This window comes from Anastrepha obliqua, chromosome 2 (genome assembly GCF_027943255.1).
Source record: "Anastrepha obliqua isolate idAnaObli1 chromosome 2, idAnaObli1_1.0, whole genome shotgun sequence".
NCBI classification, from domain to species: Eukaryota; Metazoa; Arthropoda; class Insecta; order Diptera; family Tephritidae; genus Anastrepha; species Anastrepha obliqua.
In genome coordinates, this window is record NC_072893.1 from 110671848 (window position 1) to 110687756 (window position 15909).

Sequence of the window (15909 nt, forward strand, 5' to 3'; positions counted from 1 at the left end):
CATTTTTTTTTTTACAATTCAAACCTGGAAAATTTGGTAAAAGTTTTGAGTTTATTTTAATTAAAATTTCTTTAATATACTGGTTTTTTTGTATTTCATAAATGGAAATTTTTTTTCGGTATACAATAGTTGGGAGCGTGTCATTATTCTGTTTTACAAAATTCTGGATGACAAAATTCTGTAAATTGCAAAAAAATTCTGCTTTTTAAAATTCTGTTTTTTTTTTTTAATTCTGCTTTCTAAAATTCTGCTTTTTAAAATTCTGCTTTCTAAAATTCTGCCTGCAAACCAACCACTTACACTAAGAATTGTGCTCATACATTGCCGACAGATTTCACGAAGGGATGGCGCTGCTGTATGACACAGAGCTGCACAGCTGTGACACTATTATCTGCAAATTTGCTTTCGATTTTGGAGAATTAAGAGTGCGTATTTTCATACTTGTGTACCTCTTCTTAACTATAATAAGTAAACGTTTCGTCGCACATACCAATCCCAATCGGCACGCCTATATTGGTTAATTTTTTAATACTCAGTAATTACTGCCTTCTCAATGCATTCGTGCGTAAGGACTGACATGCCAAATAATTTTTGACAATTGGCGATATGTGACTGTCATATTTTATGAAACATTGGAACAATACAAATTGGGAAATTTTGCTCTAATTAAACAAAAAAGTTTATATGCTCTGATTTTCTTTTTTGGAAGGTTCTTGTTAAATTAGCAAAAAATACTGTGGTATGTAATTGAAAATTACTTATAGTTCGTGCTATGGCTGACGGTTGGAAGTGTATTTTATCTAAACGTGTTGTAGACGAAAACTGGGACAAAGAACAATTCTTGTTTGGTTGTATTATACGAATACCAATAAGCGAATGCATGTCACAAAAGAAAGCGCTTGAAAAATTTAGCAATATGATAGTTATTCGGAAAATGGAGTGGTGATGCTCTAAACTGTGGAGTCGAGCAATTTGCGTGTTCTCTCTAATATACAATTTATATTTCATAGTATATGTATGTGATGTGCTGCTTCTACTTTTTTGTTGGTTTAAATGTTTTCTGCAGACGTGTGATCTTAACCTCAATTCGCTATTTAACTCCAAAAAAAACGAATATCCTGATTGATTGGAGTTATAAAATATAAAAATACTAATCAAATTATATAAATTAAAGTGACTTCGTTAGCAAATAATTACGATTTGTATTTTGTTTCTTTGCAGAAGGAACTCAGCAACTGCAGCAAATTCTGCATTAACCTCATTCTAGAAACTGCTTCGTATAATATCTGTGTTATTGTAACCAAGGTCAGCGACTTACTTAGTTATGGTGAAGAAGAAACGTCAATCAGATGTGCATGAGGATGGCTCCTCCACAGACTCCTCTGTGGGTCCATTGCATAGTCCTACAACGGGCGTTGGTGTTTGCCAACATGTAAAGAAGGCTGTTGACCCCACTAAATTGCGCAAGGTACTAAAAGCTAGTGGCTTGGCCACGGATTGTATGCAATGCTCTAAGCAAAGCGGTACTTCACCTGCTGCAGAGGTTAAGGAGTCTTCCATAGATGAATCCAATTCCGGTTTCGAGTATGATAATACACTCTGGTTATGTTTGAAATGTGGTTCTCAACTATGTGGTCGGTCTAGGAATCAACATGCTTTGCAACATTACAAAGTAAGCATACATATATAATCATCTCAATTGCATAATTCTGGAATTATTATTCTAATCTTTCTTAGACACCTCATTCCGATTCACATGCCCTCACAATGAATACACGTTCGTTTGAGATATGGTGTTATGATTGCGATAACGAGGTTAAACCTAATTCGCGGAAAAATCTTTTGGAATGTGTTGAAATAGTAAAAAAGGTCGCGCAAAAGCCAATTCCTATCGCCTCACCAACTACGAATACACCTCTTACCAATATAGAGGGGAAAATAATTGCCACGTGGGAATCTTTGCGCCCACTAGTTGAGCTTCAACCCGGAGGGACACCGAACAAACCAATACCGCTACCGCCACCGCCACCGCCGCCCATACCTGGCATGGCAAAGCGTGTAACTGCACCCTCAATTGTATCTGTTCCGGCCGCAACGTCGCCCATTCCACCCTTGATGAGTTTAAATTTATCAAATACAGTTGACCCGCAATTTGTCGAGACATTGCCGCGCGTGCGTGGTTTGACTAATCTTGGCAACACATGTTTCTTCAATGCAGTAATGCAATGTCTGGCCCAAACACCATATTTGTTAGATGTACTGAAGGAGCTGGCTGAGCCAGGCGAAGAGTATGTGAAAAAAAATTTCGAAAAGCACGCTTAAAATAAATTTCTATTTTTTAGATTCATTTTGCCAGGAGGTACTTTTAAGTTCAAAGACGACGAAGATGTGCACCTACCAATGATCAAAGGGACGTTGTCATCGTGGGGGGGTCTAACAGCTGCTCTTGCTCAAGCGTTGGAGGAGTTGCAATTAGGAGGTGATTAAAATTATGAAATAATATAATTAGCGTTTTTATTGTTTCTTATTTAAAAAAAAAATATATATATATAACTGGCAAGCGGAGGTCGAACAGTTGCGTTTTTGATAGATTTATGTGCTAACAGAATTTAATATCAAAAACTCCCTTACCATAGATTAGATTAATGGCATAATATTGCCCTGATAGTAGTATCCATTCATTGTAAATATAACTAATAAAAACTTGCTTTCATTTAGGTGGTGTTTTTACCCCTAGCAAATTATTCGATAAACTCTGTACAAAATGTCCACAATTTCGAGGTGGTGATCAGCACGACTCCCATGAACTGCTGCGCCATTTGCTGGAGAGTGTTAGGTAAGTTAAACAAATATAAATTAACAAAATTTTCGTAATCGTTCATCATTTTAGGTCTGAAGATTTAAAACGCTATCAGCGTGTAATACTAACCAACCTTGGCTACAAGGATCAGGACATTAACAGCGTTTCGGAAGAGATGCGTCAAAAATGTAAAATATATGGAAATCAGGCTGCGGATCGCATACTCCGCCCAGAGCAAGTATTTCGGGGGTTTCTCGTATCGACTCTGACTTGTCAAGAGTGTTTTAATGTGTCTTCACGCCATGAATACTTTTTGGACATGTCGTTACCAGTTAGCGTGGAAAAGCCACAGCCACCTATTAGACGCAAAGCCAGCCCTGATAATTCGCCCAATGCATGCTCGTTTTTCTTAAATGCTCCGCCTGCAGGTCCCTCTAAGGCGCAACTAAAAAAAGAAAAGGAGAAAGAACGCAAAGCAAAACGCGCAGCTAAACATCATGAAAATAAACTTAAGCAAAAAGCTTCATTTGAGAATATGACAGGCGCCTCCGGAGAGATTGTGGATACGGCTCCTGAAATCGGATTTGCTAAACGCGAAGATGCCGTTGGATTTTCCTCCTCATCATCTTCATCTGAACACTCAGACGCTGATGTGGAAGACAACCTCGTAGATGACAATGCGGCCACAAAAACATCGCGTACTTCTACTGCAACATCTTATGATACAAATGGAAACAATCAATTGCCTAACTCCGGCAAACCAGAGAAGCGCGATGATTCACCAGAAAATATGGACAAAGACTCACTCGATGAAGATGAAAATGGTACCGAAGTAAAATATGTGCCATGCTTATTAAACTTAATTTATTTATCTCTCAGATTCAGGTATCGCCAATAGCCCAGCGAATGCTGGCAGCAACTTTTTACCCTGCTCTGAGACGAATGGTTGTCACGCCGGCTCCGCAACCACAAATAATAGTCTAATGTCAGTTGGGATAAGTGAGAAAGGTGCCACGATTGTACGTCAGCTAACATTAACGGAGCCAGACGCAGCAGAGAGTGGCGCCGTTGGATTGGTTAATGGTGAATTAAAAGACGAAGCAGCCTTAACTGCCCAACTGGAACAACTACAACTTAACGAACAAAAGGCGGCACGTATGAAGGCTAAGCGCGTTCGAACGCAAAGCCACTCCGATTGGAGTACGACAATAGCACCGCGTTATCAATGTGAAGATGGAGAATGTTCAGTACAATCCTGCCTTAATAACTTCACCGGCGTTGAGTTAATGACGGGCAACAACAAAGTGGGATGTGAGAATTGCACAAAACGCATCAACGGCACCGATCCAAAGGCAAAGACCGTGAACACAAATGCAACAAAACAATTTCTGATATCTAGTCCGCCAGCGGTATTAATCCTACATTTAAAACGTTTTCAACTTGGCCCACGATGCATTTTTCGCAAATTAACACGGGCCGTTAGCTTCCCAATGGTACTCGACATCGCTCCATTCTGTGGGTCCAAAGTAAAAAATTTGCCAAATATAGATCGCAAGCAAAAGAAACTTTTGTATGCGCTTTACGGCATTGTAGAGCACTCTGGCGGCATGTATGGTGGCCATTATACAGCATACGTAAAAGTACGTCCTAAGTTATCGCGAGATGACAGGCGATGGAATTTTTTGCCACAGGGCAGCAAAGCCGAGCTTGACCAAGACGACGAGCAGCGTAAAAAACTAGAAGAGCTGCTGGCAAAAGAAAAGGCGCGGGAATTGCGCATGAAAGCAGCCAATGACAGCGATGACTTTTCCAACAGTAGTGACAGCTTATCTACAAGTTCCTCCGATCCAGATGAGGCTGAGTCGGCTGCAGCTGACACCAGCCGTGCATACGGTAGGGAAGAAGAGGCGCGCGATGTTCAGGTGCCAATTGGCAAATGGTATTACGTGTCCGACTCCCGAGTACAAGAGGTAAACGAGGAAGCTGTGCTAAGAGCTCAAGCTTATTTGTTGTTCTACGAACGTATTTATTAGATGTTAAACTGAAACGAAACATGAAAAATAGACAAACAACGATGTTGATGATCACTTAATAGGATGATTATCAAATCATCATATGTACGTATGTTCGTTTTTTGATATACAGAGAATTTGGAAATCTCGATTTAAGCGATAAAACTGTAATGTCTTTTCTGATATACCAATTTTGAAATTATACAAATAGTTAGGATAGAAAGTAGAAAGGCTATGGCGCGCCAAAAACAAATACGGGATGCCAAACAGAATGCAAGCCAATGGTACGAGTATCACAGAGAAGCATAACTAAAACGCATGTCGGTGTAAGTTGTTGTTGTTGCCACACGCTGACAACACTCAACACAAAGCATTTGGTTTTCTTACCTCCGACACACACATACAACACACACGCTTTTAATTTGTACTCAAGTATTTGTGCAATGATTTAAAAACCTCTCGGAGTGTCATTCAACCGTTGCTTCGTGCTAAATAGAGGGAATGCGAAAGAGAGATAAGAGTCAATTGGTGGTATGCATAATCTATTGTATTTGTATAAACTAACGGGCAAACTTATTTTATTTGAAGTTCCCTGCTAAGTTTTTACATTAGTAAATTTTTTTTTAGATTTTACGTCACTTAAAATTGAGATTTTAAATATTATACAATAATACATATTTTGAAATTAAACGGGTATTTCGGGGTATACATATTTATGCATTTGTTATATTTTTTGCTATCACCGCCACTTTGTTGTAAATCTCTTAACATTTATGTAAAATATACCATTGCTGATGATGCATTTTTTTGTAAATTCCCCACATAATGCGCATACATACTTAGACAATGTGGTGAAGGTATTCCCGCTCTGTAACTTAAAACTTTCCTAAACTTAAATTGCACAGTTGTATGTATTTCATTCGGAGTTTGCGCAGAGGCAGGTTGTAAAAGTATATGACGAGCAGATGGGATGAAGGGTGTTCGTTAAACACAATAATATCTAACAATTTTAATTGTAATTTAATATGTATGAGCTTAATTATTTCTCATCATTACTATTATTGCATACGAACTTATTTAAAATAGCCACTAAATCAAATGTGGACAAATACTTATAAACTATGCGTAAATAATAAATCGGTCTTGAAAATAAATTATTATGAAATTTTATGAAATTGTCTCCCTATGGTTTTTATAAATTTTAAGGTAATATGAAGGTAAGAAATTATTGTATTTAATTTTCAAGATTTGAAATATGTTGAGATGAAAACTAATACGTTGTTATTTCGAACAAAATTTAATGAAACTTCACGAATTTTCTACACAACATATTAGGTTAATCATTCTATAAAAGCATTCAATAAAATTTACATTATGTACGATAACTCCTCGAGCCGGGCCAAGAAAAGATATTAGTATGCCCGAATCAAATGCTCCTTAACACGTTAAGTACCAAACGTGATTCCGTTGAGTTTCCTGCCGGCACAAATTTTACTGTAGCGCGCTAGAACGATAGCGAAGAGATAGGGGAGACCGGGGATGGTTGACTAACTTTTGACTTAAGCTCGTATATCTCTGATGTTTAATTTAAGGGGGAGTAAGGGATAAAAATCGATTTTTTTTGCATGTTATTGTAGTAAAACATTTCAAAAATACCGTGTTAAAATTTTAAGTCAATCCGAGCAAAACTTTTTAAGTTATAGAGCATAAAGCCGAGCCGCCTCAAACATCTGCCGAGACGCAGCAGTTGCGCGCGTAGTCCGTTACAAACTTTAAACGCGGTTTTCTCGAACCTTTTTTTTTTAAAGTGCGTAGTCATTGGCATTTGAAAACTACTCAACCGATCCTTTTGAAATTTTGCACACATATTTTACATATAAAAAACCTCCCGCCAACGTTTTTTTTCGCCATTTTTTTTTATATTAAGGTGGTTTTACACCTACAAAATGGCCGCATTTTTTCGTCAAAAATCACTTTTTACTTCAAACGACTACCAAATGGCTGAAAATGAAAATAAATCGTCAAAATAAACGTTGGGGGGAAGTTTAACTCATACTTTAACTAAATTATTCGATTTTTTTGATTTCAGATGATTCTACGCTGAGATATGCTGACTACTGCAAAATGTATTTTTGAAAAGACGTCTACGTAAATGTGCTCTCATTCGCTCATTTTGCAATATTTTTACATGAAAATTTTATCAAATATTCTTGAAATGTTACTTTATAATATGCAACAACTTTTAATAAACTGACTTGAACCGTTTCGCTACAATAAATTCATGAAAAAAGTGTTTTTTTTAGCGTTTATCCCTGGTATTCGCGGTATTAAAACATCTTCAGGTGCAAATGACTTGTTTGCGTGAAGTCTGATATAAAATAAGTTCTATTTACTCTTCTTAAATTTATATAAACTTTTCCAGGCGAAGTAAAAAAACTGACATATATTTGCTTCAACCGTATATTTGTGAGTACACAGGTAATACGTAAATATATGAATGATATAGGTAATATCTTATATTAGCATAACCTTTCTGCAAAAAATTAAGGAAACGATCACCAATCACGCCGGCAATGATACAATGAATTTTTCACTATAACTGACTTCAGATTAACGTTTATATTATAAGCGTATATGTAACATTTTAAAATTTTTTGAGAATTTTTTTTTTTAATTTTTAATAATAAGTGGTCTTCCTCTTTCTCTTCCCCTTCCTCCTCCTCTTCCTCTTCCTGTAGCTATTACTTTTCCTCTTCCATCTCCAGCTCCATCTCCTTTCTTTATCCCGGAAACGGGCAGTAAAAATTACTTCACTTAAGGGGGGGAAGCTGGTCTAGAATTTTGAAAAAATCGAAAAAATTTTTTTTGTCTTAAAAGGTGCTTTAGGGTCTTAGAAATAATATACCAAATGAGGGATGCCAGCAAAAATGTCTAAATGCCCAAATTTTTCATTCGACGGCAGTGCCTCGCAGGTATGATTTTACAATACTTACAACTTTAAACGCGTTTTTCTCGAAATCACTTTTTTTAAACTGGCCGAAGACATAACTCGAACAAATCTTTACCGATTCTTACGAAATTTTGACAATACATTCGAAATACCTTTCTCCGGAGACGTACGTAGGATTTTTTATTTATATTACATAGTTTTTTTTTTATCAACAATTTTATGTCGTTCTTTATAGTGAAAATTGTAACTTTTTGTTCAAACGTGCACCATTTCGCGAAAAAACAAAATATCGAAAAAATCCTACGTACGTCTCTTTCTGTTGTTATATAGAAACTAAAAAAATTTTATTTTTTGATCCAGGACAAAAATTAAGGAGTTTACGTCTTCGGCAATGGACCCACTAGAAAAAAAGGCGCCTTAGGAGAACTGCTGGACAGCGGCCATTTTGAAATTAATTCAGACGAAAAATTTTGTATTTGTACCATGAAAGCTATATTATTAAACCTATTTCACAGATTTTCGATTGATTCCTTTGTTGAGTCAAAATAAATTCATAAAATATGCCCATTTTTTGCGCTCTAGACCAGCTTCCCCCCTTAAAAGCTTTCATCAACAGCTTCCATCTGATACCCATATTGTACAAACACATCCAAGGGTACCTTGGTCCACTTTTTCGTTTACATCTCGAGACCCTGGTCACTCAGAGGTCTAAAAAATACTCTGTATTAAAGCACTCATCAGTAGCTTTGATTTGATTCCCACAATGTAAAAACACATCCTAGGGTTACCCGAGTTCTCGTTTTGGCCTTCGGCAGCGCCGCCTGGTGGCAAGTGGAATCAATAACCATATTATACTAACCTTCACCGTGGAAAAATATATATATATAGCAAATTTCACAAAAATCGGCCCAGACCCACACGACCAAAATGTATTCAATTCTATTGAATGTTATGTGCAGTACAAAAAATACGTGCGGCAAATAGCAAAAACACACTCACTTAACCGACGCACCGCACGCACACGCGTTATCGGATTTCAACCAAACTTCACAGAAACCTTTGCCAAAGCAACACCAACAATGTGTGAAACTTTCATTGTTTTCTTTACACGCGTTGCTGAGATTACCCCGGACAAATGCACAATTTTTTTCGGCTTAATTTTTATATATGTATGTACAGGGTTGGCCATATTAAACTGACCCATTGAGTAACCCTATAACTTTTTACTGTAATTTCAGATCAGCTAATGACATACCGCGTTGGAAGCGTCAGTCGAAGGAGATTTATATCATGAAACAGTACACCCCAATAGAACGCGCTGAAATTGTTCAGCTGTACATTCAAAATTCCTTCTCGATTGTAAAAACGCAACGTGCGTGGAGAAAAAAAAAATAAAGTGAAAAGTGCGCCGTCAAAGAACGCAATCAAGCAAATGCACAAAAGATTTTTGTCTTCCGGCACTGTGGCTAATACCCGACGTCCAAATAAAAAGCGGCCAAGACGATCTAACGAAAATATCGCGGCCGTACGAGCCAGTATCGAGTCATCGCCGCGAACGTCAGGTAATCGTCGTTCTGCTCAGTTGGACATCCCTCGGACCACTCTACGACGTATCATTCGTTTGGATTTGGGGATATTCCCGTACAAAATACAACTAAATCAACAACTGTTGCCGGCCGATAAGCCTCGTCACTTGGAATATGCCAATTTTGTCGTCCGAATGGCCCAAACTGATGAGGATTTTTGGCATCAAATCATTATGAGTGATGAGGCCCATTTCTCCTTGAACGGAACCGTAAATAAGCAAAATTGCCGTTTCTACGCCACTGAAAACCCTCAAATTATTGAAGAGGTACCTCTCCACGACCAAAAAGTTACAGTCTGGTGTGGCATTTGCGCTGATATGGTCATTGGGCCGTTCTTCTTTGAAAATGGTCAACACCAACCATTGACCGTCAATCAAGAGCGTTATCGGGCCATGATAACCGATTTTGTGATGCCGATTGTTCGTGAAAATGGTATGGAGCACTTCTGGTTTCAGCAAGATGGCGCACCACCACACAGCACGAGCCACCGTCAACTTATTGAAGACTTTGTTCCCTGGCCGTTTGATATCAAAAAGCGGCGATTTTGACTGGCCGCCACGATCACCGGATTTGACGCCACCGGACTTTTTTCTTTGGGGCTATTTGAAATCTAAGGTTTACGTCAACAAGCCAAAGACACTAGGCGCACTTAAGGCCAATATCCGACGGGAAATAGCCGCCATATCGGCCGAGACGCTGGCCAAAACTATGGAAAACGCCGAAAAACGGGCACATTACGCTATACGAGCTAAGGGCGACCACTTGCGCGATATCATATTCAAAAAGTGATGTAAACGAATCTCCTTGAACTAAATTAAATGTTTTTCACAATGAAACACAAAAAAATGTTTCTTTTTCCATATTTTTTTAATAATCACATGGGTCAGTTTAATATGGCCAACCCTGTATATAGAAGAGGATTGGTATAAAATAAAACACAAAAATTTACTAAATGATAGGAACTTTTTCATTAAAATGAACAAACTTAAATTCAAGATCGTTTTTCAGGTCACAAAGAACTTTGATAAATCTAACAAACAATCTTTAATTCTCTCACTTTAAATCTTAAAAAAGAACTTAAAAATAACCATAAGTAAGATTAATTCTTTGTACTTTCTTTTCAACTTTAATTGTAATTTTAATTATTGTAATCGCTAATCAAAAATCACATTGCCCTTATATCGGGTGTTTTTTTTAGAGGTTAGGTTTTCAAGATGAAATAAAACGTATATAATTTAATGTTATGGCCAAGAATTAGCTTTATTATAAAGATAAGGGTTCGCCATTATGTTTTAAAAATGATTTCGGGCAAGTGGCCGCCGATGATTCCCTCTGCCCATAGAGCACACCAAACAGTGACTTTTTGAGGATGTAACGGCGTCTCAGCAATGGCTTGTGGATTATGTTCACTCCAAATGCGACAATTTAGCTTATTGACATACCCATTCAACCAAAAGTGTGAGCTTCATCGCTGAACAAAAACCATTATTTTCGAACCGCGCGAACCGAACCATTATTTTCGTAATAAATTTGCACGATTTGCAAACGTTGTTCAGGTGTAAGTCTATTCATTATGAAATGGCAAACCAAACTGAGCATAAATCAAGTGACAGCTGTCAAAAAGACCATCTACGAAAAAAGTAGTGCCAACTTGAAAACCTAACCTCTAAAAAAAACACCCTTTATATTAACATTATTCAACAAACCTAATCTAACCTTAAAAAAAAACTTATCTTTGAGTAAACAAGTTTCATAATATCTGCTTATAGATAGTAAAAACTTATTTAAGTTCAGTCCCTCATATCAGTTTTCTAAATCAGAATCACAGTTCTTACATTGGTAAAATAGCAAATTACCTTTTGCACATTTAGAATGAACCCATAACTTACACGTAATGCACTGAATCCACTGTTCACCAGGTATACTGGCTTGCAGAATAGGATTCGGTGCATTCCAAACAAATTTCAGATTTTCTTTTGTAAGTCCTCATTGTCTGTAAAAATACAACAGTAAATTAGAATGTGACAGAAGACTAAAGAGCAATTCCATGAGAGATGATCATTCACTGATCACTAATTAGTCAACCTGCCCCGAACAAAATTTGTCAACCATCCCCTGACGCCATTTTGCAATTTAATTGCTCATAATATGCAAACTCTGGCACTAACATAGGAGCAATACTGCGTTATATATAGTAGAACTATTATGTTTTTGGAGCATTCCATGGTTCGTACGGGACAGATCGTACGAATTTTTACAGTTTACAGCCTTAATTATAGACAAACCATAACTTTTTAAAACGAGTTATTTAGTGCACTAATACTGTGTGGTAGTTTTCTAAACGAAACCTACAAACGTGCTTTAAAATATTCGCATATCTTTGCAAAATCAAAAAAAAATTATATGTTCGTACGGGACAGCTCCAGTCTACCACTACTCTGAGTTATAGTGAATTAAGTGAAATTTCAGCGAAACTAATAATATTAACAAGAAATCGAAAATGACATTTGATTGTGATTGTATTAGAGTTTATTAACACAACAAAAACATTTAAAACATATTTAGTTTAAATGACTTATAGTGTAAAAATGAAAATGTTCGTACGGGACGCGTACGAAATTCAGCTCTTAAATTTTGATTTTAACGTTCTCTAAAGGGAAAATGTGATGCTGTTGTTATCTTGAGCATGGCTTTTACATGTAACTTCGCGCCCATTTGCTAATATTTCGTGAAATTTGGATATTCCGGGTACAGGCTAGGACGATTCCCAGGGACGAACATCCCGAATTTTGTCAGCTATTTCGGATGCAGAAACATAAAAAATGGATGTTGAAGGAACTAATGTGGCAGCAACTTTTGCGAAATCATTCGCGTTTTGGATTACAATATTGCTTCCTTGGCTACGGGCTTTTTGATTAACAAGTCTTTTTATATTGCCACCGACTCCGTCTACAACTCCCTTACCATGGGAAGTGGCAAAATACTTCCATTCAAATTGTTTGCTATATCTTTCAGAGAGATAGGTATACCAATAACGAGACCATATAACGATTTTTGAATTCAGAAGAAGGATCATCACTCCATATATAATAACTTCTTCAGTTCTTTCGCCATGGTCTGCTGCAAAAATTTTATCATACAAATATGTCACGAAGGCGAATATACTGCCTTTATCTTTTTGCTTTGTATCAGAGCATATCACAAAAGTTTTACATTGTGCCATGAAAAATGAAGCAGCGGTAAAAAGAGTAACACTTTCCCTGCTCCATAAAGCTGACTGCACCTCGTTTTGATGTGCGCAAGAATAAGACATAGCAAAATCAATTTGAAGTATTCTTGCATGTTCATTATTTTTATCGCTTTGGAATGCTTGTGCTTGTACTCTTTTTATATTTATGTGATACATGACATATGGTAAGTCGGATATAAGGTTTTCGTGTAACTCTCCACAACTGATTTCTTCTGTCTTCAGTTTTACTCGTTGATCGTCTTCTTTTTTCCATTGCTTATAAATTATATTTTTTCCTGGGTCATAAGGTATTACTATGTTACTTCCATTTTTACATGTATCGCACACATTTCTCCAACAGCTTGAATCAAGGGCCGTATCACAGAGAATGTTGCTCCAGTAGGAGCTATTGTAACTTATTTTCAAACACTTCAATTTTAGAATAAAATTCTCGTGAATCATACATTTGCACTGTTCTGATGGCGTGTCTTTTAATAACAAAACATTTTTCGGTTGTAGTGCACAAAATCTAGAAAACTCTATTTTTATGTTCGGAAACTCTTCCTTAAATATATAAAAGACTTCTTTTAAAAATAAGGTGAGGTAGTGATTTTGTAATGTAAGTTTTTTTACCGTTAGTCCAACAGACCATTGTGTCGTTCATGCCCGGGCATGTACATATAAATAATGTCTGGACGAAAGTAAAAATCTTTCACCATTTTGGTGGTTTCGTTATCGTTAATTGGTTCATTTATAGATTTATTCCCAACGTTATCAATACTAAGTCCAAGTTTTTTTGCCACACCCCACAGTGCGGCCGATTCCCGAAAAGCTGGCCAAAACTCAAAAAATTAAGTAATTGATTCAAAATTTCTTACTCGGGGGTTGTCGGGGTCGCTGATTACGAATTTGATCTTAAAATTTTGAAAATCCACCCCCTCCCACCCCAATTGGCCACCCCCTCACGTGAAATAGCGTATATTCAAGAACATAATCAAGATGCATGTAAATTTATATGTTTTCGGGGTCGCAAGGTAGCAAGTGTTAGCAGCTGAATCTTGTTTTATTCAGTAACCATTACTTTTTTGAGTAACCTTTAATAGGTTTCAAAGCAGCATATGACGGCGTTGTATTACTATACAGTTTGAAAACTCAAATTTTATAAAAAAAATTGCAAAAAATGTATCTACGTATTGCTGCAGCTAAAAATTTTGTGTCGAGGTATTGATATCGCTCATTTGCTGCAACGTCGTCATAACTCAAAAATTGTGATTTTACAGGAGACGCATTTAAATTGTTTTATATATATTAAAATTGTATATGAAAAGAAGATTATGGTCAAATTTGCTGAAATAGCATCTGGTTAAGACGTATATGTAAATTAAAGGTTGAAATGTATAATGGACTTTTTTCTGTAGCTTCAAAAGTACTCCGAGTTTTTCTTATGACGTTGTTGCTGCAAAAATGGGTTTTATGGTCTGACATAATTAAAATTGTGACGTTACTGCAAATAACAAAAAGTTTTATGGCTGAAAACCTATTGCAAATTCTGACTTGGCACTGTATTATATTTGCACCTTACTAAACATTATAAGAGAAAAAAATATGGATATTAAATAAAATTTATTGCATTCATTGCATATTTTATTGTAACATAAAAATTAACATATTACTTCAGGTACAAACATAAAGAAACATAAATTCACGTAAAAAATAATATTCATTTTAAATAAAAAAATGAATTGAATAAGGATTACAATTGCTCGTAAAAAGGTCTATAATACTTAGGAATGTGATTTTTCTGTATCAATATCTTTACACTCCGCGACGTAGTCTCGGTGAATGTCTGCAATAGATTTGCTACCATCAATAAAATGTTTACTGGTGTTTGCGCGAGTGTAATGACTTTCGATTTTAGGGATTTTATCGATAAAGCTTTTAACACCTTCCCTTACAATTTCATCAATTTTCAATCAGTTTTCCATGTTTTCCTCGACAATCCTCCATCAGTAAAACATTTGCCACCTTATTTCGTTTCTCCTGCACAGTTCTTATTGGCCGATCATTAATATTCAAAGTATTTTTAAAAAACAATTTGCATACTCGAACTTTCTGCCCATTGAGATGGAAATAGAAGCCATTATTATTTTCCCTTTTCTTTCTCGTACCACCCTCACGCACATAACGATATTTAGACTGAATGAGCTCCATACTATTCTGAATAAATAGTCGCTGTTTTTCGTACATAGCCAAATCCCAGTATGATCTAAAAATTACCATCCGTTCCTCTTCTGTAAATTTTTCAAAACATTTTCGCTTACACTTCTCTGTACATGGAGGTTCAATTTTTCTCGCTTTTCGAACTTTTTGACACGTAGACCTCATTTTGTATTCTTTTCCACTATTTCTCAACTTTTTGTTTACATTTCTTACACAATTACTCTCATTTCGTCTACGCTTTACTCCTTTTTTTAGTGGACTCGTTAAAATCATCGGAGTTTCGACACCGGTTGTGTTAGCCTCAGAACTGTCTGATGTTGAATTTGGTTCGTAGTGACTGTTACTCTTACTGACAATATCGGGTGGAATGTATGTATGTGGTATCACGTACGGATCGTCATCATCCTCAGAAAATGAGCTCGAGCTTAATGAGTCTGATTTCATTTCAACTAAATTCACTGTTGATGTACTTTTTATTTGGCATTCTGTACCCTTTCCATCTTGTTTTTTTAAAGCCATTCCCACCATTTTGGCGGATGGAGAATTAGTTTCCATTATTTTTTGACTGAAAATGACAACAATACTGACATAAATGAAAATGATTCATAGCAAATAATTTATTTTTAAAAAATATTTAGTGCAAGAATGTCATAACAGTGAATAGTTCTTTAATACACTATTTCTTCACTAATACATCTTATTTGTAATAGTGTTTCAAGACAAAATACATAGTACTGAAATAAAAATTATTATTTTCTGCAAAAACGTCATAACACTCAAAAACACTACAGGAATTCACTCAAATTTTTACATGCACAACGTCATATCTTAAAATAATGCAATATACACGATATAGAAAGAGATATAAAAGTGAACTTACCTTTTATTAATACAGGGTGGCTGATGAATTTTGCTACATCCGCCAAACATCCGCCTGTACTCTCTCTGTACCAAAACTACGGACTCCAGTGCGTGATAGCGACGGACTATCCAAATTCTTGTTTGCGTGTCCCAGTTATCCATTTTAATAAATTTTAAAGATCAATCTGCAAATTAAAACAAAAATGGAACAGATAACTTAAAAAGAAAAAAAGTTATTCAATTTTTTTTGT

At 36.2% G+C, this 15909-nt stretch overlaps 1 protein-coding gene across 1 annotated transcript; it reads left to right on the forward strand.

Moving 5' to 3' along the window:
• The first annotated feature begins 1147 nt into the window (after window positions 1-1147).
• LOC129237316 (ubiquitin carboxyl-terminal hydrolase 45) lies at window positions 1148-5987 on the forward strand. The gene is made up of 6 exons (XM_054871987.1): window positions 1148-1672; window positions 1738-2288; window positions 2343-2479; window positions 2719-2836; window positions 2891-3624; window positions 3680-5987. The coding sequence occupies exons 1-6, from the start codon at window positions 1325-1327 to the stop codon at window positions 4831-4833; spliced, it is 3042 nt and encodes a 1013-aa protein (XP_054727962.1). The 5' UTR covers window positions 1148-1324; the 3' UTR covers window positions 4834-5987.
• The last annotated feature ends 9922 nt before the right edge of the window (window positions 5988-15909 follow it).

Excerpts from the sequence above, each read along its gene's own strand:
- LOC129237316 (XM_054871987.1), top strand. The coding sequence starts at position 1,325 with ATGGTGAAGAAGAAACGTCAATCAGATGTGCATGAGGATGGCTCCTCC. Across the intron at positions 2,837-2,890 it reads CATTTGCTGGAGAGTGTTAG|GTCTGAAGATTTAAAACGCT; the intron begins GTAAGTTAAACA and ends TCATCATTTTAG. Across the intron at positions 3,625-3,679 it reads ACTCGATGAAGATGAAAATG|ATTCAGGTATCGCCAATAGC; the intron begins GTACCGAAGTAA and ends TTTATCTCTCAG.